Source organism: Colobus angolensis, unplaced genomic scaffold (genome assembly GCF_000951035.1).
Source record: "Colobus angolensis palliatus isolate OR3802 unplaced genomic scaffold, Cang.pa_1.0 Scaffold374, whole genome shotgun sequence".
Classification (NCBI taxonomy): Eukaryota; Metazoa; Chordata; class Mammalia; order Primates; family Cercopithecidae; genus Colobus; species Colobus angolensis.
The window spans coordinates 2,537,159-2,564,162 of NW_012117088.1; the positions used below are offsets into that span (position 1 = coordinate 2,537,159).

A 27,004-nucleotide genomic window follows, 5' to 3' on the forward strand; every position below is an offset into this window, starting at 1 on the left:
CCTGAAGTCAAACGCCAGCAGCTGATAGCCTCCCCAGCACTTTCCTTACTCTTCCTCAAGCTGCCAGTAAAACCCGGAGAAGTGGATTGCTTCGGATTCCGCACCACCCAACCGCCCCAAACCCAAAGCCCCGAGGCGGAGGGAGTGGTGGCGGAGAGGGGGTGGGGAGGGAAAGGGGCTGCAGTTACTGAGCATGTGCGAGGAGTGGCGCATGCTCTGTGAGGCCGGCAGCTTCCCATTGCGGGTAGCCCGGGCGGTGGTAGCGGTGGTGGCGGCGGCAGTGGCGGCACCGCCTCCTCCTCAGACTCCCGGGGTGGCGGGGTTAGATGAGCGGCGCCAGTAGCGGCGAGGGCGGCGCGGGGGGGAGGAGGAGAAGAAGGAGGAGGAGAAGGAGGTCGCTGTCTTTGTAGTCTCCCTGCTGCGGGAGCCAGAGGCCGCCGCCGGAGCAGTCGTCGTTGGAAAAGGGCTGTGTGTGCGCGCGCGTGTCTGCCCGCCTGGCCCGCGGGGACGAGGCGGCGGCGGCGGCGAGGATGATGATGTGCGCAGCGACTGCCTCCCCCGCCGCCGCCTCCTCGGGGCTTGGCGGGGACGGATTCTACCCAGCCGCCACCTTCTCTTCCTCCCCGGCGCCGGGGGCGCTGTTCATGCCGGTTCCCGACGGCTCCGTGGCTGCGGCAGGGCTGGGGTTGGGGCTACCCGCCGCGGACTCCCGGGGTCACTACCAGCTGCTGCTGTCAGGCCGGGCCCTGGCCGACCGCTACCGGAGGATTTATACAGCTGCGCTCAATGACAGGGACCAGGGGGGCGGCAGCGCTGGACACCCAGCCTCCAGGTGCGTCCCCAGGGTGCCCTTCCTTGCGCCCCATGCCGCGCGTGCAACCGCGTGTGTGTGTGCGTGCGTGTGTGTACCTGCGCATTTACTGAGCTTTCAGCCCGCTCTGGATGTCGGCTGGTAGGAGCGCTTATCGAGATAGGAGGGTGCGGTGGCTGCAGTTTCTGCTCTAAGTGTGTGTGTGTGAGTGTGTGTGTGCGCGCGCGCGCCTATGTAGGGGGATAGTGAGGAGTGGCAGGGGAGCCTGTGATCCTGGAAAAGGCGATGGTGCTGGCCGGCTGTGACACGTGTGTGTATCGTTGAGGTAGGAGGTGGCATGGGTAGAGAGGGTAAGAGGATGATACACGAAGAGAATGGCAAGAGTGGCAAGGGAAGTGGCATTTTCAGTGTCTCTGCCGCAATGTTATTCGCACGTGCCCCCTCTCCCATGACATTCCTTCCAGCCCTTTCCACCTCCCTTCAATCTGCCTTTCAGGAGTCATGGTATAGATTGGTTGAGTTTTGGATAGGCAGGCCCGAGGGATAGGCGTGAGGTCTGGTTTGAAAAGATTTATGAATAAGGGACGCAGACGGAGATCTATGTAGATACGAAAGGTGTCTGATAGAGATTTTCAGAGCTGTACTTTGATAACGGGGCCTTTTGGTCTTCTCGAAATGAGGTTGCAGTTACTCTTGTGATCTGATGTCCTATCGGCCATTTCTCTTCATCCTCTGTTCGATTTCCTCTGCTACTTACAGGCTTTAGAGTAGAGAGGGTTTTGTAGGGAAAAGGAGAAAACTGCAGAACTTCAGTATATGACAGCTGGTACAGCGTTCAACGGCCACTAGCTAGAAAATCTGAATAGCGCGTAGATCTCTCTCTTTTACTTAGGCTCACTACACCTTCAGCTTCCTTGATGTAGATGTTCAGTTAGTTTCATTTTCTTTTTCTTAAAATGTAGGTGCTTTTTTTTTTTTTTTTTTTTTCTGAGGTCTCTCCTATTGTTTTCTTTTCCATGCCCTTGCATGCCGCATACCCTGCAGGATGGTGACTGACTTGTGTCACCAGCTTTGACAGTGGTAATTGGGAGTTGGCTTCATCTTTTTTTCCCACAGCTTCTTGCAGTACATGGGGAAAACATAGTAGGAAACTGTCAGAATGAGTTAAAGAGTTTACTGTTATTTATTGAATGTGCAACTTATTAGGCAATTGTTAGATGTCTTTTTCTGCCATTATGAAAGGGACGAGGCAGTAAGTCAGGTATTTGTAGTTTATCACTATGTATTATGGCTTATCTGTTGGAGAGAGGGTTGTAAAGATGGAGCTTTGCTCAGGCTTTTTCTAGGTTAACCAGTCTTTTCATGTCTGTGATTGTTTACAGGATTGGGCACAGGAGTAGTTTTACCATATGGATGTAAACGTGTGTAACTACTTTTTGCTATCTGAACTGAAGGCCAGAATGGTACAAGTCTGTTTTTGCTAATGTTTTTGAAAATAGCACAAAACCACATGAGACAATTTGCCCTGATAATTAGGTATAATTTTGATCAGCAGATCTCTAAATTATGGCACCGCAGGAACATCTTTACAAACTCCTCTCAAAGAATTTAAATTTATTTTGCGTATGGTTTCCAGACTTATTTAATAATTTGTGACTGGTATATTCCTGTTTTGACTTTCTACTACTAGTGTAATATGATTTCTGTGTATCTAGAACTATATTAACAGTTTTAGACAAAATTAACATAGATTAATCACATAACATTTGTGAATGATTTTTTAGCCTTTGGTCCGTTTTTGTACAAGCTGTCAATGAAAAGTAATGAAGAATTAGTTCAAGTATTTCGAGAACTACTCATGGAAATCAGCCTTACATTATGATATTGCCTGCTAATGCTTGTTCAACACATTATTAAAGTGCACATTATTTTATTACAAAAAGTAGCCTGCAACTTCTCTATTGATGATTAAGAATTAAATCACATTTCTTATTAAAGTTGTTGGGGAAAGTAGAACTGGGGTTTCAACTCTGAATGAATGATAGAATTATTTGTATAGGGACACTAGTTGAGTTAGAGGAGAAGATGAGATCATTTAGACTGAATGGAGGAAGAATAGAGAATGATGCTCTAGTGAGCATCAGGTTTAAAGGTGTGAGAGAAAGGAGACAGTGAAGGAAACAGAATCAAAATTAAGAAAATCATGAGACAGTAGCCTCTGTGGCTCTAGGAGAGTGGATTGAAAATTCTCAGAAGTGGTAAATGTTGAAGAAAGTGAGAACAGTGTTCAGGTGATTGATAACTTTTGAGGAAGTGGTGAGAATAGAGGGATGTGGTGAGCAGTCAATGGAATGTGTTTTTGGTAACTCAAGGGGATTTCAAAGTTGAAGGAAGGATATTCAAATATAGGAGGTTGGGTGGGATATGCAAATATGGGAGGCTAAGTGGAGAGACAGAGTGAAGAAGTGAGAGAGGGGATAATTGATAGGAAAAGGTCAAAGGGATCTCAGGGACAGAGTAAAGGTGACAGGTGGAGAGGTTAGCAATTGAAAAAAGGAGCAGTTAACATAGAAGGAGTGGAGGTAAGTACTTGTAAATATAAAGACTGGGAGTTTATTGAGGATAGGAATCATATCCTGTTCGTTTTGAAAATCCCAATGTCTAGCACATTTTTTGGCATGAATTCTGTAAACATCAAGTGCCTGCTCTGTGCCAGGCACTATTGCAGGTGCTGAAGATGTATCGGTGAGCAAGATAGACAAGGTCTCTGCTGTCTTGAAAAATCCACTCCAATGCGAGAAATAGACAATTCATAATTTCACTTAGTATTAAGTGACTGTGAAGCCAATAAAACCTGTTTCAGGTGATAGGGCAATTTGTAGTGGGGCTATTTTAGGTAACATGGTCAGGAAATGTCTCTTTGAGAGTTGGCATTTAAATTGGATTGCAATGATGAGGAGGCAGATGTAGAGGAAGAATGTTCTGGGAATTTATAAAGGCCTTAAGATGGGAACAAGCCTGTGTTCAAGGAACAAAAACATGATGAGTGAGTTATCAGTCAATGTCGAATGAATTAATTACTCTTTGCTTTAGGTGTGCAGTTGAGAAGTTGAGAGTTTCAAACCTAATGGACTCAGTAACTTTGATGACAGTCTAGCAAAGTGGTTAAGAGCTTGGACACAGAAGCTAGACTGGTTTTGCATCCTGGTTTTGTCATTTGCTAGCTGTGTAACCTTGAGTATGTTACATAACTTCTATGCCTCAGTTTTTTAAATATGTAGAATGGGGATCATAATACGTGAATTGTTTTGTAGATTAAATCAATGTATGTGCTTGGCATGTTGGCATGTTGAGTGCTATGAAATATTAGTTACTTTTTTTTTTTTTTTTTTGCTGTGAGTGAGGGTTTTGGGGACTTGAAGAGAAGGCAAGGATCATGTCTTACTCTTTTATTTTTGGTCTCAATGACTGTGTAGAATGTGGGAATAACTCTTTCATTTATCCAGTGACTGAATAGATATATTTTTGGATGAATGAGGCCAATCAAAATCGGAACATTCTCTTGGGGAAAAGGGGTTGGACAGAAAATGTATAAAGGAATGCTTGATCTGTTCTGAATGTGAATGGCGGTATAGCCATGCACTTGGGAGGCACCATAGCACAGTGGCTAAATGTTAGAGCTCTGGAGGTAGACTCCCTTCAAATGCTACGTCTGCCTTTTTCTATTTGTGTTAAATTGGGGAAGTTAATTAGACTTTCTTTGTCTGTTTGTTTACTTGTAACTTTATAGCATTATCAAAAGGACATTATGTCTGCACCTGGTAAGTGCCCATTAAATGTTACCTGTTATTATTAAAATCACATTTAAAATTCCAATCAGTATGGCACTGTATGTTTTCTCCACACAAAATAGAAATGGAGAAAACCTAGTTGAGTTGATTTAGGGTTAAAGAAAAAATAAAAGGAAGGTTTTGGGGACAGTGTTTGACCATATGGTAAAAAGGAAAGTGATGCCAAGAGGGAACTGATAGACTGGAAGATAAAGAGGAGTCAGGGTATCTGGGTCCTGAAGTCGTAGAAGAACAATGTTGCCGAAAACAACAGAGGGGATTGTGACCAAAATGAGGAATCTAAACTTAACCCTCTTAGTCCTTTCAGCTGCTTTATCTCTTTCTTGTTAGAAATGGTATTTGAGTCCATCCTTCAGATTCATGGGCTTTTGGTTGTAAGAGGTTAAGTAGTCATTTTAGCAAAACTTCAGGGATTATTTTATTTATTTTGAGACAGGCTGGAGTGCAATGGTGCGAACATGGCTCACTGCAGCCTCAACCTCTTGGGCTCAAGTGATCTTCCTGCCTCAGTTTCCTCCAGGGACTACAGGCATGCACCACCATGCCCGGCTTGTTTTTTTATTTTTTGTAGACACAGAGTCTCACCATGTTGTCAAGACTGGTCTTGAACTCCTGAGCTTAAGTGATCCTCCCACCTCCGCCTCTCAAAGTGCTGGGATTACGGGTGTGAGCCACCATGCTCAGCTTGTTCAGGGATTATTGCTTGGCACTAACCATTAGCCCTATAAAAATTTATAAGACACAAATTCATAAAACACAGATTCTGGACTTGAGTTTATTGTTTATAAACTCAAGCGTAAGATACAAAGGCAGATACTTATAGAAGTGTTAAATGAAATGACCAAGAAAGTATAACCTACTATGACAAAGCCATGGCATTCTAAGCTGGCTCAAAAGCGTGGGCAGAGACGGGAAAGCACAGTTTGTATGTAGATAACAGCAGGAATTCTGTTAGAGCTAGATTGCAGGTGTCATGAAGAACAATAGTGGAATTCATTCTGGAAATGGAGGCTTTGGCTAGGATGGGGCATCTTGAAGACCAAGGTAAGAGTTAGATTTTATTCAGTAGACACGGATCACCCTTGATGGTTTTAAGCTATGAAGAGACGTTATTTATTGTAGGAGTATGTCAGGAAGTAATGTGGGATTGAATCTGTATGTGTGCATTTGTATTTGTGCATAGGTAGTAATTTTCTTCATGTCGCTGTTACATCAATGGAATGTGTATGTGTATAAACACATGTTAAGGCAAAACTGCTCTGTTGGTATACTGGTAAGTAGAAATGTGAAATGAATTAGTTTCCTAACTCAAGAGAAGAGAAAAATCTTGCCTTTGGGCTTAAGAGGAAAATAAAAATGTCAATCTAAAAATACTTTGGTCCTTTAAAATATTTGTTTAAAAAATCAGCAGAATAGCCTCACTTTTTTTCTCAAAAAACAGATTAAACATTTAGGTTTTCTGAGGAGGGGTTAGGTTAATTGAGGTTTAATTTACGTATAATAAAATTCATCCTCTTTAAATGTTCATTTGAAGAATCCTGAAACCATCACCATAGTCAAGTATAAACTGTTTCCATCCCTTCAAATAAAAAGTTCTGTCAGACCCTCCTACCCCTGGTTCCTGACCACTGCAAATCTGTCACTAACATTTTACCTCTTCTAGAATGTCATCTAAATCTAGCTCCTTAAGGGCAGCGCCCCCAGGTATTGTTCATCTTTCTGTCTTTTATCTGTATTTCCTGTAAGTGGAAGTTAGACCTTAAGGGTTTATTGGGTGTTGGTTAGAAATGTTTTAGCAAGAATGTTGTATATGGTGCTGGGTACTGCATGTTGCATCCCATCCAGAGGTTGTGAGGTTCTCACTATTTAATACGTTAAATCTGATTACTTGGGTAAGACGGTACCTACTAGATTTCAACTCTGTAAATGTATCTTTTTTCCATTTGTAAAGAGCAAGTAATCACAGGGTAAAAACTTGAGCACATTGTGAATATCTTTTACCTAATGCTTTTAGCATTTTTTGATAACCTTGTCTGAGTCAATAATTTCATTAGGGTTTGCAAAATGATGAATTAAAAAATAATTCTGTTATTTCTTCTATATTTATTAGCTGGGACTCTTCTGCAAAGAAGAGTTTGCCTTCACTGACTGTCAATGAAATGTAGTTTCTTCTAATAAAGCAGCATAAATGCTTAATTCTCTTCCCTCATTAGCCAAATTGATGTAATAGTCCAGTGGTAGAGTGGCAGGTGCTGTGGTTAGCCATTCAGATCCCGCTTTCAGGCACATGTTCCCCTAGCTGTTGGGAATATTGGCAGCTAAAACTGATTGCAGCTGAGTCCAACTCCACGCATTGCCCTGAGCCAAGAGTTACCTCCCCCAAAGTCATGCCTCCTCTTCAGGGGCAGTTACATCTAATATCTATACAGTGTAGGGATATAAATGCCTGGCACTTTTGCTGTAAGACAGGCCAACCTTGAAGTGTATCCCAACACCAGAGAGCTCCCCCGTGAGTCTGGCTGAGGCCTTCCTGTGACTGCATTGCAGATCAGCTCCTTCCTCTGTTCAGTTTTATATCTTTCACTGCCCCACAGTTTTTGGTTCGGAGAGCACTCCCCAATAAACTTCTGGTGTGCACATCTGCATTTGAGAGTCTGTTTCCTGGGAATCCTACTACCCAAAATAGTTGGTGCCAGGAGTGGTCTCAGAAAGTAGACTTTATAGTGAGGTTTTGAAGCTGGATTATTGGCTGGCTGGCAATGAGAATCGATTCTGGTGCTAGATGGAGCACTAATACTGATAACGCTTGGCATAATTGGGGGCAAAATGTAAAAGGAAATTTATTTAGCAGCATGTAAAGAAACATATATACAGTAAGAGGAAAAATCTAAGGATTAGACCCAAAACTTAATTTTAAGGGTAGCAGAGCGCCAGGGTGGGTAGAATTCTCTCTCAGCTATGCTGAGGTCAGTGTTCTGGTTGGGAAGGAATCCTGACCCTTAGGATGGGGCATCTGAGTGCACTTGAAAACCCTGAAACCCCTAATTCCTCTTAACCCTTTGGGCCTGCAGAAGTGGCCTTCTTCTGCTAGCTAGAGGGTAGTTGCTTGAAGATTGTGCTGTCCCTCTTAACCCCAGCTCCTCCTGTCTCCCCTGCTGACTATCACCAAACCAACAACTAGGGTTAAGTCACAAGAACACCTAGTTCGGGGTGCTGGATCTGCGAAGAGAGGAAGGGACTGTACACACACACACACACACGTTCCCAAACTGCACTGAGGCACCCTAAAGCACTAGCATGGACACACAAGAATACCATGGGATATTTCATAATTTTAAAGGAAACACAGCAATATCTGTCACAAACTACTAGCTCGAGGTAGTTCACAGTTTTGACATTAGCTCATGCTATATTCCTTTTGATGATGTCATATTTTTGCAGGGTTGGATTTTTAGTAGTTGTGATACAGATCAAGCACTGCACAAAAATCAGTGTGGAACAGGAAAGGAGGGTGGTGTGTTCAGTCTGATTTCAAGTTTGACAAGTTGTTCTGTGTCTAACAGGCACACATGTTCTATTATCAAGTAATTGAAGTTGTTTGTTTGTTTTGAGACAGAGTCTCGCACTGTTGCCCAGGCTGGAGTGCAGTGGCGCGATCTCAGCTCACTGTAACCTCTGCCTCCCGGGTTCAAGTGATTCTCCTGCCTCAGCCTCCTGAGTAGCTGGGATTACAGGCATGCGCCCCCACACCCAGCTAATTTTTGTATTTTTACTAGAGACAGGGTTTCACCATATTGGTCAGGCTGGTCTCGAACTCCTGACCTCGGGATTCGCTCACCTCAGCCTCCCGAAGTGCTGGGATTACAGGCGTGAGCCACTGCGCCCGACCCAGTATTTATAGTTTTTAAGAAGGAAATAAAAATATTTTTTCTTCCAATTTATACGTGTTATTTTTTCAAATGTCTACTCATTTGTTAGGACATGAATTCTTATTATTTGGATCTAACTACTTAATAAACACTACTGTTTGGTATTTCTTTTGGACTGTGAGTGCATGGAAAAATTACTGATGATGGCTGTGCATGGGCCCAATAAAAGGATTTTCATTCACCAGTGCTGATCTAGCAACTGCTGCTGCTGAATATCCAGCCTGACAGCAGCAGGGACCAATCATCCTTCAAGCAGGCCAACCAGTCCTTATCCTGTGGAAAGGACTGTGATTCATTTTGATTGGATTTGAAACGTATTCTGGGTCTGAATTTGTCTTTCTAGCAGGGTCTCACCCAGGACTACTGTTTGAGGGCTTGCAGGATGTTTGATCCTCCAGCACAGGGATCATTTCAGACTAAGGAACCCACTCTTATTTATTTACTTTAGTTTATTTTTTGAGATGGAGTCTCGCTCTGTTTCCCAAGCTGGAGTACAATGGCATGATCTCAGCTGACTGCAACCTCTGCCTCCCGGGTTCAAGCAATTCTACCTCAGCCTCCTGAGTAGCTGGGACTACAGGCGCACATCACCACACCCGGCTAATTTTTGTGTTTTTAGTAGAGACGGGGTTTCACCATGTGGGCCAGGATGGTCTTGAACTCCTGACCTCGTGATCCGGCCACCTCGGCCTTCCAGAGTGCTGACATTACAGGCGTGAGCCACCACACCTGGCCGGAACCCACTTTTATAGAATAGGAGAATCGTTTGTCCCATCTTGCACCAACCATCCAGAAGCTGATGACTTGATAGAGCAGTAAAACAGTCCTTTGATGGCACAACTGATGATGAGATCCTAGAGCTTGGGCATGATACCCTGTAAGGGTGAAGTGCCCATTCTCCAGTGTTCCCAGTAGGAAGAACACATGAAAGTAGGAGTGGCTGCGCATAGCATCACTCTGTGATTCACCTGGCAGTTTCTGCTTGCCATCTCTATAGCTCTGATTGCTAGGGGTTAAAAGATCCTGGTTCTCAGAAGAGAAACATTTCCAACAGAGGGCGCTATGAGAATCTTGTTCTATTTTAAGCTACAGCTGCCCCTGGGATTTGGGGCTCCTTTTCTAAATAAAGAAGTCACCAGGCCAGGCATGGTGGCTCACACCTGTAATCCCAGCACTTTGAGAGGCCGAGGCGAGTGGATCACTTAAGGTCAGGAGTTCGAAACCAGCCTGGTCAACATGGTGAGACCCTGTCTCTACTAAAAATACAGAACAATTAGCCAGGTGTGGTCCCAGCTAATTGGGAGGCTGAAGCAGGAGAACTGCTTGAACCTCGGATGTGGAGGTTGCAGTGAGCTGAGATCGCACCACTGCACTCCAGCCTGGGCAACAGAGCAAGACTCCGTCTCAAAAAAAAGAAAAAAAGTCAACATTTGGACAGAGTTAATGTCCTTGTTCATGTGGAGGAGATAGGGCTGTGTTCCCTATCTGGAACATGGAGGTTTGGCACACAGGTGATCTATAGGTGTCTCTTGGTACTTCCTTGTCCAGTGTTTCTGATAAATGGACATGAGAAAGGCCCAATGACCACCCCATGAAGTCAGCCACCTGGACCAGCAGATATACCAGCCATAGATTAAAGGAATCTAGAATGGCTAGTAGAGAAGGGTTGTCGATATCAATTTTACCATCTGTAGTGGCTGGGACTGTGGTTTGACCCACTTTCCTTCCTCTGGAAAGTTTCTCCAGGAAATGACACTCACCAGAATTCTGGAGGAACTTTTTCCATGCCTTATTTGAAGCAAGTGAATCCTAATCATATAATAGGCAAAATATAGTGAATCTTGTAGTATGGAACTCAGAGCCCCTGCCCAGCACTGATGTGCTCATTCCTCCACAACTGCTGGGAACATTGGTTGGCTACAGACTCTTGCGTAGTTCCAATATGGGCATTGCCTTTGGCTGAAGAGAGCTGCCTTGCCCTAGGTGATGGATCATTCTTGAGGGCAGCCTGCATGAACTGGTTGATCTTTAGTGCTACTGTAACTAGTTTTTCCTATTTTTCAGTTGTTTGATATGAATGTATAACAATACAGTTGCTTTTGTATGTTAACTTTGTATCTCTGATCTTGTTAAACTCATATATTAATTTTAATGGTCTTGTAAATTCCCTGGGATGTTCTGTGTAAATAATCATATTGTCCTTCTTTCTGATCTCTAGGTTCCCTACCCCTCAGCACCTACTTTATTCAAATTAGAAAAGCCTCATTCTTCCTTGTTTTCAATCTGAGAGAAAAACAACTATAAATTAATCTTACAGTTTTTTAAATCATTAAGTATGATATTAGCTGTAGGTGTTTCAATGGCCTTTATCAATTTGAAGATATTCCCTAGTATTCCTACTTTGCTGATAGTTTTTATTTTTTATATTTTATTTTATTTTTTGAGACAGAGCTTTGCTGTGTTGCCCAGGCTGGAGTGCAGTGGCATAATCTTGGCTCACTGCAGCCTCTGCCTCCCAGGATCCAGCAATTCTCCTGCCTCAGCTTCCTGAGTAGCTGGGATTACAGGCACATGCCACCATGCCTGACTAATTTTTGTATTTTTAGTAGAGACGAGGTTTCACCATGTTGGCCACTCTGGTCTTGAACTCCTGACCTCAAGTGATCCACCTGCGTCAGACTCTGAAAGTGCTGGGATTATAGGCGTGAGCCATCACTCCCAGCCTGCTGATAGTTTTTAATTATAAATGTGTATTGAATTTTGTCAAATGCTTTTCCTCCACCTGTTAAAATGATCATATAGTAAAAGAACAAAGGAAAATTGAATTACATTAATTAGTTTTTGAATGTTAAATCAACTTTGCATTCCTGAGATAAAACCATCGTATTTGGAATGTATTACTGAATTTGATTTGCTGATATTTTGCTAAGAATTTTCAGGTTTATATTCGTGAGGGATATTGGTCTGTAATCTTTTTTTTTTTTCTTGGTAATTCTGTCAGGCTTTAGAATTAGTTATCCTCGTCTCATAAAGTGAGTTACATAGTAATCCTACCCTATCCAATGCTACTCAATTTTTAAAATGTTTGGGTAAGATTGTTGTTATTTCTTCCTGAATGTTTGATAGAATTCACCAGTGGCACCATCTGGTCCTGGAATTTTATTTTGGGGAAGCTTTTGACAAATTCACTTTCTTGAACAGACAGAGGGTTATTCAGATTTTCTGTTGTTGTTCCTGTCAATTTTGGTAACTTGTTTTTGGAGAAATTCATTCATTTCATCTAAGTTGTTGAAGTTTTTAGTGTGAAGTTATCCATAGCATTCTTTTATTATCCTTTAAGGTCTATGGGATCTATTGTAATAACTCCCTCCTCTGTTTTTTTTTTTTTTTTTAATGTCTTTTAAGAGCAGTCTTAAGTTCATAGCAAAATTGAGAAGAAGGTACAGAGATTTTCCATATATCCCTTTCCCCCACTCATGCATAGCCTCATCCATATCAACATCCCCCACCAGAGTGGCATTTTTGTGGCTGTTGTTGAACCTCCACTGACACATCATAATCACCTTCAAGTCCAGAGTTTACATTAGGGTTCACTCTTGGGGTTATATATTTTTTGGGTTCAGAAAAATGTATAATGACATGTATTTATCACTGTAGTATTATACAGAATATTTTCACTGTCCTCAATATCATCTGTGCTCCACCTATTCCTGTTTCTCTGCCATTCAACCCCAGGTAATCATTTACTGTCTCCATGGTTTTGCCTTTTCCAGAATGTCACATAGTTGAAATCACACAGTATATGGCCTTTTCAGATTGGTTTCCTTTACTTAGTAATGTGCATTTAGGTTCAGTCTTTTTTTGTGTGTGGCTTGATAGCTCATTTCTTACCGCTGAATAATCCACCATCTAGATGTACCAGAGTTTATTTATCTGCTCACCTACAATTTGGTGAATTTGGAGGACAATTTGGTTGCTTCCAAGTTTTGGCAATTATGGATAAAGCTGCTATAAACATCTGTGTGCAGGTTTTTGTGTGGACATAAATTTTCTTTTTTAGAAATTGACAAGTAACATTGTATATTTTTATAATGTACAGCATGATGTTTTGAAGTACATATACATTGGGGAATGGCTAAATCTAGTGGATATGTTTTCAGCTCCTTCGGGTTAATACCAAAAAGAGTGATTGCGGGATCCTGTGCTAAGAGTACGTTTAGTTTTTGTAGGAAATCACCAAACTGTCTTACAAAGTGGCTGTTTCATTTTTCATTTCCACCAGCAATAAATGAGAGTTGCATTAAATCCTCACCAACATTTGATGTTGTTTATGTTCTGGATTTTGGCCATTCTGATAGGCGTGTAGTAGAATCTCGTTGTTTTTTTGCATTTCTCTGATGACATATGATGTGGGACATCTTTTCATATGCTTATTTGCCATCTATGTATCTTGTTCGGTGAGGTGTCTGTTAAGGTCTTTGCCCCATTTTTAATTGAGTTGTTTGTTTTCTTATTGTTAGAGTTTTGAAAGTTCTTGGTATTCTGTAAGGGTATAACTGAGGAGATGGGGAAAAAAATTCTTGGTATTTTGGATAACAGTCCTTTATCAGATGTGCCTTTTGCAAATGTTTTCTTCCAATCTGTGCCTTGCCTTCTCATTCTCTTGGCATTGTCTTTTGCAGAACAGAGGTTTTTAATTTTAATATTCAGCTTACTAATTTTTTTTAATGGATTGTACCTTGGTGTTGTATCTAAAAAGTCATCTAGGTTTTCTCCTGTGTTATTTTCTAAGAAGTTTATAGTTTTGCATTTTACTTATAAAGTCCGTTTTCCATTTTGAGTTAATTTTTGTGAGGGTGTAAGGTTTGTTTCTAGATTCATTTCTTTGTAAGTGGTCCAAAGAACCAACTTTTGGCTTTCTTCATTTTCTCTATATTGATCTGTTTTCTATTTCATTGGCTTTTCCATCATCATTGTAATTTATTTCTTTCTACTTTAAGTTTACTTTGCTGTTTGTTCTAATTTCTTAAGGTGGAATGCTAGGCCATTGATTTTAAATTTTTCTTCCAATATAAGTATTTAAAGCTATGAATTTTTATCTAGACTGTGCTTTAGTTACATCCCACAAATTTTGATTGCTATGTATTTGTCATTTAGTTCAAATTATTTTCCAATTTATTGTTTAAAATTATTATAACTTTCAGATACGGTGTTTTCTTATATATATTATTGTTTTTACTTTCTAATGTAAACCTTGTATAATTTTGATCTTTAACATTTATTGAGATTTGTTTTATTGCCCAGGATATGTTCTGTCTTGGTGATTGTATCATACATGGTTGAAAAGAATGTGTTCGGTCATCTTTGGACATAAAGTTCTCTAAATGTCAGTTAAAGTTGGATGATAAGTGTTGTTTGGATGTTTATGTTTTTATATTTAAAGTTTCTCCTCTTAGGCAACTAGTACAGAATCTTGCCCTTAAAAAAAGAAATCCACTGTCAATTTTTGCCTTTCAATTGGAGTGTTTAGATCATTAATATTTAATATGATTAATTATTGACATATTTGCCATATCAATAGTGATAGGTCTGCCATTTTATTGTCTTCTATTTCTCTTTTTTTTGTTCCTTTCTTCCTCTTTTGCCTTCTTTTGGATTATTTTTTAGTATTTCATTTTAGTTGATCTGTTGGTCTTTTCCGCAATATCTCTCTGTATTTTTTTATGCCCTAGGGATTACAGTATGCATACCTAACTTTTTACAGGCTACTTAGGGTTATTATTATACGAATTCACTTAAAACACAGAAACATTGCAACCATACAGATCCTTTTATTCTCTCCTCCCCCACAGACCTTTATGTTATAGTTTCTTGCATACTATACTTTGCAAACCTCACCAATGTTATAGTTTTTGTTGTTGACAGTCATGTTTACTTTTTAGAACTTAAAGGAAAAATCTAGTGTTTTGTGTTTTCCTATATATTTATTGTTTCTATTGCTCTTTCTTCTTTCCTGAAGATACAGCATTTCCTTTCAGCCTAATGTTGACCTTAGCTTTTCTGGCAGATCAGTCTGCTGGGGATACATTCTCTTTGTTTTTCTTTGAGAATGTGTTTATTTTACTTTCATTCCTAAAGGATATTTTAGGTGGATATATAATTCTGAGTAGATGCTTGCTTCCTTGAGCACCTTAATGATGCCATTTAGCTGTCTTTTCACTTATCTGATTTCTGGTTAAAAATCTTTGTAATGTAAACTTTATTCTCCTCTATGTAGTGTGTAATTGTTTTCTAGCTGCTTTCAAAAATTTTTTCTTTGTTTTTGGCTTTCAGCAGTTTAATTTAATGTGTGTCTAGTCATTTTCTTTGAGTTTATTCTCTTTGGAGGGTACTGCGCTTCTCAAATCGGTAAATTTTTGGCTTTCACTGAGTTTAGAATGTTTTGTGCCATTGTGTCTTTCTTCTTAACCTTTCAAGAATCTAGTGGCAATTATGATAAAACTTTTGAGATTATTTCACAGGCCTCTGACTGTTCAGTCTCCTCCTATCAATTTTTTTTCTCTGTTTTTCAGATTAGGTTATTTTTATTGATACCCATTCAGGTTCACAGACTCTTTTCTCTCATCTCCATTTTCTTATTGAGCCCAACCAGTGAACTTTTTATGTATTGTTTATTTCACTTTTAACATTTACATTTGGTTAAATGTAAAAAACAAAAAACAAACAAACAAAAAAACTTTTCTTTCTCTGCGGAAAACCTCTTTCCATTCCATTCAGTTGTCCTTGTCTTTCCTCGATGTAGCATATAGTGGTTACTTTCCAGTCATTGTTGGATAATTAAAACACGTGCATCGTCTTAGGGTTGGCATCTTTTGATTGTCTCTTCCCTTGAAGTTGTTCACATTTTTCTTTTGCATTGTGAGAATTTGGAGTTGTATCTTAGACATGGTTAATGTTATATTTTGTAAACTCTGGGGTTTATTATAATTCCCTGGAGGATGTTGTGTTTTTTGTTGTTTAGGGGATCCCTTTCTGTGTCTTTCTCTTTTTCAGGACTTCCTGCACATTTTCCATCATATCAGTTTCTTTTCTCAGTTCCTCTGGCCAGAAAGAGTTTTAACTTGGACTTTTCGCTTCTGGGTTGTGGCCCTGTAATGCAGTGATCTCTTCCTGGCCTTCAGGCAAAGCTGTTAGTGAAAGGAGAAAAACAACCAAACTGGGAGATTTACTCTTCTGTGGATCACTTTTCCAAGTTTTGACTCCCCTCTAGAATTTGCTTTTATTTGTTCTTCAGAGTCCTGAGGTATTTTTTCTGTCTTTTTAAAAATTTTGCCCAAAGTAGTTGTAAACAGTAGGGAAAATAAGCCGTTTTGGGGTTTATGCCAATGTGCTGGAACCGGAACTGTCTTATCTGGCTTTTAAAAAAGATTTCCCTTTTTATTGATTTTTAGCAGCTTGACTGTATTGTACCTAAATATGGTGTGTGTGTGTGTGTGTCTCCTGCTTGGTATCCATTGAGTTTCTTAGATCTGTGTGATGTTAATTTTTATTTAACTTGCAAATTTTGGTCTTTATTTCCTCAAAGATTATTTCAGACTCAACTTCTTATTTCCTTCTGGGAATCCAATTATATGTATATATATATATTTGTATATATATATGAGATACTGTTTGATATCATATGTGTCTATAATCATATATATGACATATTTATGTGACCAAATAGTAAATAACTTAGACTTTATGGGCCATAGAGTCTCTGTTGCAACTATGCAGCTCTGTTCTTTAGTTTGAAAGCAACCATAGACAATATATATAAATGGATAAGCATTGCTGTGTTCTGACATCACTTTATTTACAAAGATAGACAGGAAGCTGTTTTTGGCATGTAGACTATATTTTGCTGACCCCTGAGTAGGTGATAATAGTTGCTGGAGCTACATTGTGAATTCAGGGATAAAAATCAAAGAAGTGCAAAACAGAAATGTTGGAAATAGCTGAAATGTAGGGAGCGGGGTGTATGAGAATGAGGAGGTGGGAGATATGACTAGAAAGATACATTAGGACCAGGTCATTATGTTCCATGTATTGCTTTATTTGAAAATAGTGTGGAACAATCATAAGGTTTTTTTGTTTGTTTTTTGTTTTCTTTTTTGTTTTTTTTTTTTGAGACAGAGTCTCACTCTGTTGTCAGGCTGGAGTGCAGTGGGGTGATCTTGGCTCATTGTAACCTCCACCTCCTGAGTTCAAGAGATTCTTCTGCCTCAGCCTCCTGCGTTGCTAGGACTACAGGCACCCGCCACCACTCCCAGCTAAGTTTTGTATTTTTACTAGAGATGGGGTTTCACCATGTTGACCAGGATGGTCTCCATCTTTTTACCTCGTGATTTGCCCTCCTCGACCTCCCAAAGTACTGAGATTATAGGCGTGAGCCCCTGCGCCCGGCCAGTCATAGGTTTTTTAAGTAATGTAATGGAAGAGTTATTTCAGTTTATAAAGATAATCTCTAGTAGCATTATACAGGGTGAATGAAAAGGAGCAGATCCCCAAAGCAGGGCTACCTTTAAAGAGGCCGTTGCAGTAGTTCTGACAAGTGAAAATAAATGCTGAGAAAAGAGAATGGGAATAGATGGAATAAAGTGGATTTGATGATATATTTAGCAGGTGACTAGATCTCAAGTGCAAATATAATAATGACTTTCATCTGGATAGAGAGAGCGGAAGAGCTAGTTTCTCAAGAGTCCATTCTTGGGATTCTTCTCTGAATTTTCTTCTTTGATTATCTCAGGCTTATGATTTCAGATATGCATTTGATTTCCTGGTGTGTGGTTTTTAGGTAAAACCTCTTTTCTTAAGCTCTAGCCTGTATTTTGAAAAGTCTACTGCTAGGATTCTCTCAGTCCTGTTCAGATACATTATGTTCAGTATATTCAAAGTCTCCTTGTGAACATACTGTCACTCACAAACTGCCTCTTTTCCTTTAGGCCAGTGAAACTGAAGTCTGAGATAGGTCCTTGAAGTTGGCAGTAAGAAATTATAATGAACCAACACCCACTCACTATACCTCATTTTTCAGGAGGCAGGGAGAAGTCACATTTCAGTGGGAAAGTGAGGCAGGACATGGGAGTATTTAGAAATAGTGTTTAATAGTGCTTAAAGGGAAAGAAGGAAAGCAGTAGCTTAAGGAAGGAGACAATTTATCTTTTGGATTAGATACCTGTAGCAGACGTTCTTAGTGTCCTAGCCATATCCCTTTGGCATCTATTTGCATACTGTCTTCTGCAAACATCTATGGGGACTATCTGCCTGAAAAGAAACACACTTGGCCTGTGTGTAGGGCAACTCACACATGCCAGAGAGTTACTGCCTTCAGAAAAACTTTCCACCAGTGATGGATGGGGAGTTGGTAGATAAATACCTTGTCTCACTTGCATTGGGATAAGTGAGCCATGTTTTCTGCTGTCTACCAGAGTTCTCCACTGGATCAGGCCCTAGTTCCCCATCAGGGTAACTGGCTTCATAATGTGTCCTTTCTTGACTTCCTTCTTTTCCCTGTTTTACTCTTGTTTTCCCTACTGGTGTTTTTCCTGGGATCACCTCTCAAAATAACTACTGCACTTGAATTCTTGAATTGAGGTCTGCTTCTGGGGAAACCCAAACCAAGGTAGACATTTGAATTTGGCATGGGAATAATAATAACAATGTGTTTAGCACTTACTAAATACCAGGCATAATTCTAAGTGTGTCATCATCCAATGGGAGAGGTACTGTTTTCAGTCTGTTTTATGGATGAGAGAACTGAGGCACAGAGAGGTTAAAGTAACTGCCAAGATCGCAGTGCTGGTAAATGACAGAGCCTGTATTTGAACTCAAGTCATTTGTTCCTAAATTCTGTACTCTTAACCTATCTTGACCTAGTAGACTGAAGGAAAAGGGCAGGGACAGTAAAAAAGAGAGAGAGAGAATGGGAATAATTAATAGAAGGCGGCCCTGGGGTGGAGATCATTTCAAGGTGGATAGAAGAAAAGTAAAGGGAGTGCATTTGTAATGGTGTCTCTGTTTTATTGGTTAAGTAGATGGTCAGATTCTCTGCTCTGAGTTGAGTAAAGGGAGTGCATTTGTAATGGTGTCTCTGTTTTATTGGTTAAGTAGATGGTCAGATTCTCTGCTCTGAGTTGATGAGTAGGGAAAGGATTTTGAAGTGGGAAAAAGTAGTGGGAAGGGTAGTAGTGGGAAAGGTTCTAATTTTCATGGTAGATGTACCTTGATAGAGAACTTAACTGGCTCTAGACCAGCAGTCTGTTGATGTTCAATAACTCCAATAGCTATTATTGTTTAGGGTTGTTATAGCTTATTGAGCAAGATTTGTAACTAACTGGTGTAGAAGTAAATATAGAACATGAACAGACAGCTCACATTAGAAGTGGTATATGTAGTAAAGGCTTAAGGGACAGGAAAAGGAAGAAAAAGGAGCCAGTAAAGAAGACTGAGAAGGAACCATCATCAGAGATAGAAGGAACACTAAAGTAGGGGTTCTAGAAGCTGGTTGGACAAGGGGCAGGGATGTAAAGAAGTAGGCACTGTTTGGTAGTTATCATATGTGGGAGAATGTGAAGGATAAAGACTGAAGATGGGCAGTTGAATTGGCAACTAGAAAGTTTGCGTATTGAGACGTCTCACAGACTTGCATGAGTTTGATAGTAAGGTGTTAAAAAGTTCAACACAGTGAAGCTTTTTTTTTTTTTTTTTTTTTGGAGACAGGGTTTCACTTTGTCATCCAGGCTGGAGTGCAGTGGCATGACTGTAGCTCAGTGCAGCTCTAACTCCTGAACCGACGTGATCTTCCCACCTCAGTCGTCTGAGTAACTGGGACTACAGGCACATGCCACCATGCCTGGCTATTTTTTTTTTTTTTTTAATAGAGATAGGGTCTTGCCATGTTGCCCAGGCCAGGACCATTTTTTTCTTCAAGAAATTTAGTAATGAAGAGGGAGAGAGGATTATTTAAACTTTTTTCCCCTTTTGAATGGGAGAATGACAGTAGGCCTCTAAGGTTAGAAACCACAGAAAAGAGCATAAAGGGTAAACAAAGAGAGGGATGTGTTGTTGAGCAAAATCTCAAGGATGGTGAATGAAATGGGATCTGGTGTATGAGAGTGAGTGCATTCTTGGATAGAGTAAGGGCTGTCTCTTTTGGAATGGGGAAGGAAGAAGTTTCAGATTTGAAAAAGGTCTCAGGGATATATTTTTAGCCTTTTTATCTTTCCGTGAAGAATTCCAGGTTTTTTTTCTGATCTCTTTTCTAGATCTTAAATTTTCTATTCAGCTGTGTCCTGTACACTTAAACCCACGTATGGAGTCTGTAGTGTCAGTTATTTTTCATGTCTAGTTTGATTTTTTTTTAAATGTGCTCGGTTGTTCCCATTCCCTGCAGATATTTTAGCGATAGTCTTTTATTTCTTTAAATTTGATAAACATATTATTGTTACAGTCTTTCAGAAAATCCCACCATCTGAAGTCTATTTGGGTATCTTTCTGTTGCCTTGTTCTGCTGTTCTCACTCAGGGTGCCTTGTATCTCTGTGTGCCTAGTTATTTGCTTGCTCTCATTCCTTTTGTAGTTCTCTGAGGCCTGGGATGAATAGATTGTCATTCTTGCTATCATTAGAAAGTATTACAGTTTTACAATTGCTTCAAGGCTTGAGTTTCCCTGGCCTACCTAGGCTATGTTTACTTAGAGTACAAATATATATGAGGCTGGGTCTATAGCCATAACTTTTCAGAGACTTCTCCCCTCACTCATGCTCCCCTCCACGTTCCCCTACCCTCTTTTCTTTTTTCTTCTGCTGCTCTGCTCATTGCCGAGGTAGCTTTATTTATAGTCCTCCTCCCACGTGAAGACTTCCAAATAAGATCGAGAGACTGAAGCTATGTATAAGAAATCTATTTGCATCTTTCCCCTAAATCAAGTTGAACTGTTAAAAATCTCTTTGTTATTACTAATTAGCAGGCTAGGTTAAGTAAATAAAAGTTTTCTGCTTAGTAATGAGACAACTGTTCCTCCCTAATTTATTCATTGATGCTTGAACATAATGGAAGTATCATTACATTAATTACACAGAATGAGTCTGGCTTCTATGGAAAAGTTTCAGTTTATATAAGGTGCTTCATAGATCAATTTTTAAAAGTCTTGTATCCAGTGACCTTGATAATTCACTTGTTAATTCTTTATTTGTGGATTATTTTGTGTTTTCTATAAATATAATTATCTACAAATAAAAAATGCTTTACTTTTAATTTTTAACCCTTATGACTTTTATTTTATTTGCATCACTTACTGACCTTCAATATTGTGTTAACAGAAGTGGTGGTAGTACAAATCCTTGCATTTTCCCCCCATGCTTAAGTGGAAATATTTAATTTTTCATCATTCAGTATAATTGAATACACTGTTAAAAGTAGGTTTTTTGTAGCCAATCTTTATTAGATTTAGTAAAATCTGTTCCTGGTTCATCGAGGAGTTTCATCACTAGTGGTTGTTGAGTTTTAAAAATACTTTTCCTGTTTCTATTAAAGTGATCATATGTTTTGTTTCTTTCGTTCTCTTATTATATTGAATTATGTTGATTATGTATTTATTCTTTCCATATGTTGTTAGACAAAATTATTTGTAGGTAAATAACTCTTTTTTTAAAAATAAAAGGGATAATTCACATACCATAAATTCACCCTTTTAAAGTATACAACTTATTGCTTTCCAGTATATTCTCAAAGTCATACAACTAAACATTTTTGTCACTCCATAAATCCCAAAGCTATTAGCAGGCAGTTTCTATTCTCCCTTCTATCAGTTTCTGGCAACTATTACTTCCTGTTTTTATGAATTTGCCTGACTAGACATTACATATAAATGGAATTATACAATTTATGACCTTTTGTTGCTGTTGTTTCTTTCACTTAGCATAATGTTTTCAAGGTTCATCCACGTTGTAGCATGAGTCAGTACTTCAGTTCTTTTTTTTATGGGTAAACATTCTCTTATATGGAAGTTCTACACTTTATACATTCATTAGTTGGTGAGCATTTGGGTTGTTTCTACTTTTTGGCTCTGAAGTATTTTTGCTTCTATATTTATAGGAGATACTGGTCTGAAATTTTTGTATTTTGAAATGTTCTCTTCAAATTTTGATATCAGAGTTATGCTTGTCTTATGAATTGGGAAATGTTTCTTCTTAGACTCTGAAAGTAAGATTGATAATGTTTGAAAGAACTGCTAGTGAATTTTTAAAGTATTTGGAAGAATTCACCAACAAAGCCATCCAAGTCTAGCGTTTTCTTTGTGGGTAGGTTTTGATTAGGGATCCAGTTTTTTTTTTTAGTATGTAGAAGGCTATTCAGACATTACATTTTTTCCCTTGTTCAGTGTTGAGAAGTTATATTTTTTCAAGGAATTTATCCATTTTATTTGTCAAATTTATAGGCAGCATCTGTAGTGATGCCTCCTTTCTTATTTCTCATAATTTGTGCTTTTACTTTTTTCCTGACCATTTTTGCTCTAGGTTTATATTTATTTCATTTTATTTAAAAATATTGTTATATATTTAATTCACAAATAATTTTACATATACAGGGGGTATAATATATTTTGATCCATGTTTACAATGTATAATGATCAAATCAGGATAATTAGCATATTTATCACCTCAGACATTTATCATTTTATCATTTCTTTGTCATGAGACCATTCAAAATCCTGTCTTCTAGCTGTTTGAAGTTGTATGATACATCGTTTATGATAGTCACCCTGTGATGCTATATAACACTCAAACTTACTCCTACTTTCTAGGTCTGATTTTGCATCTATTAGCCAACCTCTGGCTACTCTTCAACAACTCTTCTACTCTCTACTTTTATGAGATCAACTTTTTTAGCTTCCACATATGAGTAAAAACATGCCATATTCATCTTTCTTTGTCTGGCTTCTTTAACTTAAGATAATGTCCTCCAAGCTCATCCACGTTGCTGCAAATGACAGAATTTTACTCTTTTTTAAATCACCAAATAGTATTTCATTGTGTATATATATCACATTTTCTTTATTCATCTGCTCGTGGAAACATAGGTCGATTCCGCATCTTGGCTATTGTGAATAGTGTAGCAGTGAACATGGGAATTCTGCTATCTTTTCAACATATGGATTTTTTTCCTTTGTATATATACCCAGTAGTGGAATTGCTGGATCATATGGTAGCTCTGTTTTTAGTTTTTTCAGGAGCCTCCATTCTATTTTCCACAATGGTTGTACTAATTTATATGAGTTCTACTTTCTCCACATGTTCAACAGCATTTATTTTTTGTCTTTTTGTTACGTATACTAATCTTTTCAGAGAACTAATTTTTGGCTCTTGATAATCTCTATTGAATGTCTGCTTTCCATTTCATTGGTATCTACTCTTATTTTTATTTCCTTTCTACTACATATTTTGCATTTAATTTGTGGCTTTCTTTTTAGCTTCTTGAGTTGTAAGTCTAGCTAATTTACTTTCAGTGTTTTTTCTCAATATATGCATTTATGTGTATGGGAAGTACTGCTTTAGCAGCATTCTACCAATTTTGTTATGCTATATTGCATTTTCATTTTATGGAAAACACTTTCTGATTTCCATTGTGACTAGTTCTTTAACCCATAGTTTATTTAGAAGTCTTGTTTCTTTGATTGCCAAACATTTGGGAATTTCTTCGTTGTTTTTTTTTTAAAATTTTTTATTTTTTTTATTTCTGGTTTAAGTTTTCAATGACCAGAGAATTACCTTATGATTCAATCCTTGGAAATTAGTTTAGACTTGGTCTGTGGTCCAGCATATTATCTGTTTTGGTAAATGTTCTATATGCACTGAAAAGAATATGCATTCTACTGTTGTTGGATATGTTTCTGTATGTATGCCAATTAAGTCAGGTTGATTAATCATGGTTTGTTTGTTGGTTTGTTTTGAGACAGAGTCTTGCTCTGTCGCCCAGGCTGGAGGACAGTGGTGTGATCTTGGTGCACGGCAACTGCCACCTCCCGGGTTCAAGCGATTGTCCTGCCTCAGCCTCCTGAGTAGCTGGGACTACAGGTGCCTGCCACCATGCCTGGCTAATTTTTGTATTTTTAGTAGAGATGGGATTTCACCATGTTGGTCAGGCTGGTCTTGAACACCTGACCTTGTGATCCACCTGCCTTGGCCTCCCAAAGTGCTGTGATTACAGGCGTGAGCCACCGCACCCAGCCGATTAATCATGTTTTCAAATTTTTCTATGTCAGTGCTGTTTTGGTCTCTACTTGTTCTGTCAGTTACAGAGAGGTATGTTAAAATCTACTCTTTCAATTGTGGATTTGTATTTTCTCATTTTACTTCTGTCAATTTTGCTTTATATATTTTGAAGCTGTGTTACTGCATGCATTCAAATTTAGGATTGTTATGATTTCCTAATGATTTGACCCTTTTGCCATTTAGAAATGCTCTTCCCATTTCTTATAATACTGTTGCCTTACAAATTACTTTGTCAAATATTAAAATAGCCACACCAACTTTTTTTGGGACACTGGTGGGTGTACTTCTGATACATCGTTTTCTATCCTTTTAGCATGTATCCTTTCATTTAAAATTATGATATTACAGTTATTAAAGGAAGACTTTCCTTCAGTATTTCTTGTAATATTGGTCTCTTGACAGTGAATTATGTCAACTTTCATGGATCTAAAAACATCTTTATTTTTTGTCTTCATTCTTAAAGGATACTTTTAGAATCCTTTATGTGAATTATGTCAGCTTTCATGGATTTAAAAACATCTTTATTTTTGTCTTCGTTCTTAAAAGATACATTCTTAAAGGTTATATGATTCCAGGTTGCTTCCCCCAACCTCTAACCCCCATCCCTCCAGTCCACCACCTCCCCTCCCACCCCCCCAGCACTTTTCAACACAAAGAATGGAAACTATCAATTTTATTGTTCCTTTAAGTGTATCTCTTCTCTGGCTGCTGTAAAGGTTTTCTCTTTATGCTTTGCTTTTAGCACTATGACCATACTGTGCCTAGGTATGCTTTTCTTTGCATTTTCCTGCCTCAAGTTCCCTGAGTTTCTTGAATCTCTCGGTTGATTTCTTTCTTCACTTTTGGGAAATTGTCAGTAATTATCTTGTCATATATTGCTTTTGTTCCATTTTTTTTCTCTCTTTCTGGGATTCCAATTATATGAATATGAGACCATTTGACTTTGTCCCACATGTCTCATTCTCTGTTTTGTTTATCCCATTTTTGTTTCTGTGATTGAATTTATTTATTTATTTATTTATTTATTTTTGGCCTGTTTGCATGTCTGTGAAACCTGTTTTCCTGTAACTTACTCTGCTCTTAAAATCATATGAGAAGTTCTTAATTTCAGATGTTTGTTTTTCAGTTTCAGAATGTCCGCTTGGTTCTTTTTTTTATAAATTATGTTGAAAATTGCCAATTCCATTATTTTACACACTTTGTTAATCTCTGCTTCTCAGGTACTTGCTTCCTAATGTTAATATCTGGGTTTTCTGTGAGTCTGATTTTCTGGTTTTCTCTTGATTATGTGTCTGTCACATGTTTTGTTTCTTTTGATGTCTCTTAATGTGTTTACTTAGTGTCCCCAAGCTAGAGTAACACTGTGTATGAATGAACATGATTTTCTTTCAGATGATGTGTTTTCTCCCAGAGAAGTTTGCTCTTTGCTGTGTCAGACAGATAGAATGAGGAGTTTGATTATCTCAATCCAGTGAGGAATTACAGAGACCGCTCCCTCCGTCTACTAGGAATCTGTCTTCTTACAGAAGTTTTCTCTTCCCTTTTTACTTAGCCTCTCTCTCTCTCTTTTTTTGAGATGGACTCTTGCTCTGTAGCCCAGGCTGGAGTGCAGTGGCACAATCTCGGCTCTTGGCTCACCACAATCTCTGCCTTCCAGGTTCAAGCGATTCTCCTGCCTCAGCCTCCCGAGTTGCTGGGATTACAGGCGTGCACCACCACAACCAGCTAATTTTTTTGCATTTTTAGTAGAGACGGGGTTTCACCATGTTGGCCAGGCTGGTCTTGAACTCCTGACCTCAAGTAATCTGCCTGCCTCAGTCTCCCAAAGTGTTGGGATTACAAGCGTGAGCCACCACGCCCAGCCTTGACCCAGCCTCTCTATCATCCTTCAGTGTTCCATTTCTGAGGAGATATACCACTGGGAAAGCTGTTTATGTATCTGGAGCTTTTCTAGATTCTAGTCTGTCATTTCACCCCACGTGGACATCTAAAGCACTACTAGTCTCCTGTTTCCTTTATTAGAGTTCCTCTGCTTAAGCCAAACTCAGTCCTTATTCATGCCCAAACTCTGCAATTACCCACATGGAAGAACAAGCCAGTGGTCTCAGCTGCCTTGAAAGTGCTCTTCCACCTCTGGATTTTTTGTTCTTTTAGTCCTCATTGCTTCCACAGCTTTCTTGTGTTGGTTAGTCTAGCCTTTGAAGCAGACGCATTGGCCTGCCTCCTATCTAATCACTTACTTTAGGGAAGTGGAAGTCCGAAGTTTATCTTTATAAAAAGAAAACGCAGATAATTTTAGGAGTGCTTATTTTTATAAGCATGGTGATGTTTTGAATAGTTTTATCTGTGCTGCATACTCATAGCTATAAAGCGTTTTTTTCCTTTCTGATATGGGCGTGTTTATCAAAATATGCCCAAGATCTGGGGTGAGCAAACAATGACCCACAGACCAATGAGGCCCAATTCTTGTTTTTATGTAGCCTGTGAGCTAAAAATCGTTTTTACATTTTTAAAAGGTTGAAATGAAAATAAAAAAGGAAGAGAATGTTTTGTGAGCATTTTGTGAAATTCGGAAGTTTTATTGTAATATATGCACACTCCTCTCTTTATGTGCTGCCAATGGCTGCTTTCATGCTGTAACCATTGCGTAGTTGCAGCAGAGATCTTGTGACTCACAAAGTGTAAAATATTTGCTATCTGGCCCTTTGCAGAAAAAAAATTCCCTATTCCTGCTTTAGATCACAGCCTCAGGAATTTTTTATTTCTTATTACTAAGGGAAATTAAGCAAAAGATTGAAACCATTTTATTACAGAAGTTCTGTAAATTTGGATTTATTAAAATCTTAGCATTTTACAGGATTTAAAAGAAACCTCAGTCTCCTTCATCTCTTTATTTTACAAATGAAGAAGCAGATTTGAGTGAAAGAGGTTTTAAAATTATGACTCTATTTTTGGTATAAAGTATACTCAGTCATAAGCTGATAGAGAAACTGTTGATCTATATCACTGAACAATTTGCAAAATTCGTTTGTTCTTATATTGCAGAAGTATTTGGTTTTTCTTAAACAGCGTAGCTCTTAAGAAAATCTTTTTGGAATTT

The 27,004-nt window shown here is 38.9% G+C and overlaps 1 protein-coding gene across 1 annotated transcript in view; it reads left to right on the plus strand.

Annotated features, from left to right (window-relative positions):
* Positions 1-276: 276 nt before the first annotated feature.
* Positions 277-27,004, plus strand: part of MYCBP2 (MYC binding protein 2, E3 ubiquitin protein ligase) — a 282,186-nt gene continuing 255,458 nt past the window's right edge. The window contains exon 1 of the mRNA XM_011953854.1: positions 277-832. Coding sequence (XP_011809244.1) covers positions 531-832 — 302 coding nt within the window. The 5' untranslated portion in view covers positions 277-530. The remainder of the gene's footprint in view (positions 833-27,004) is intronic.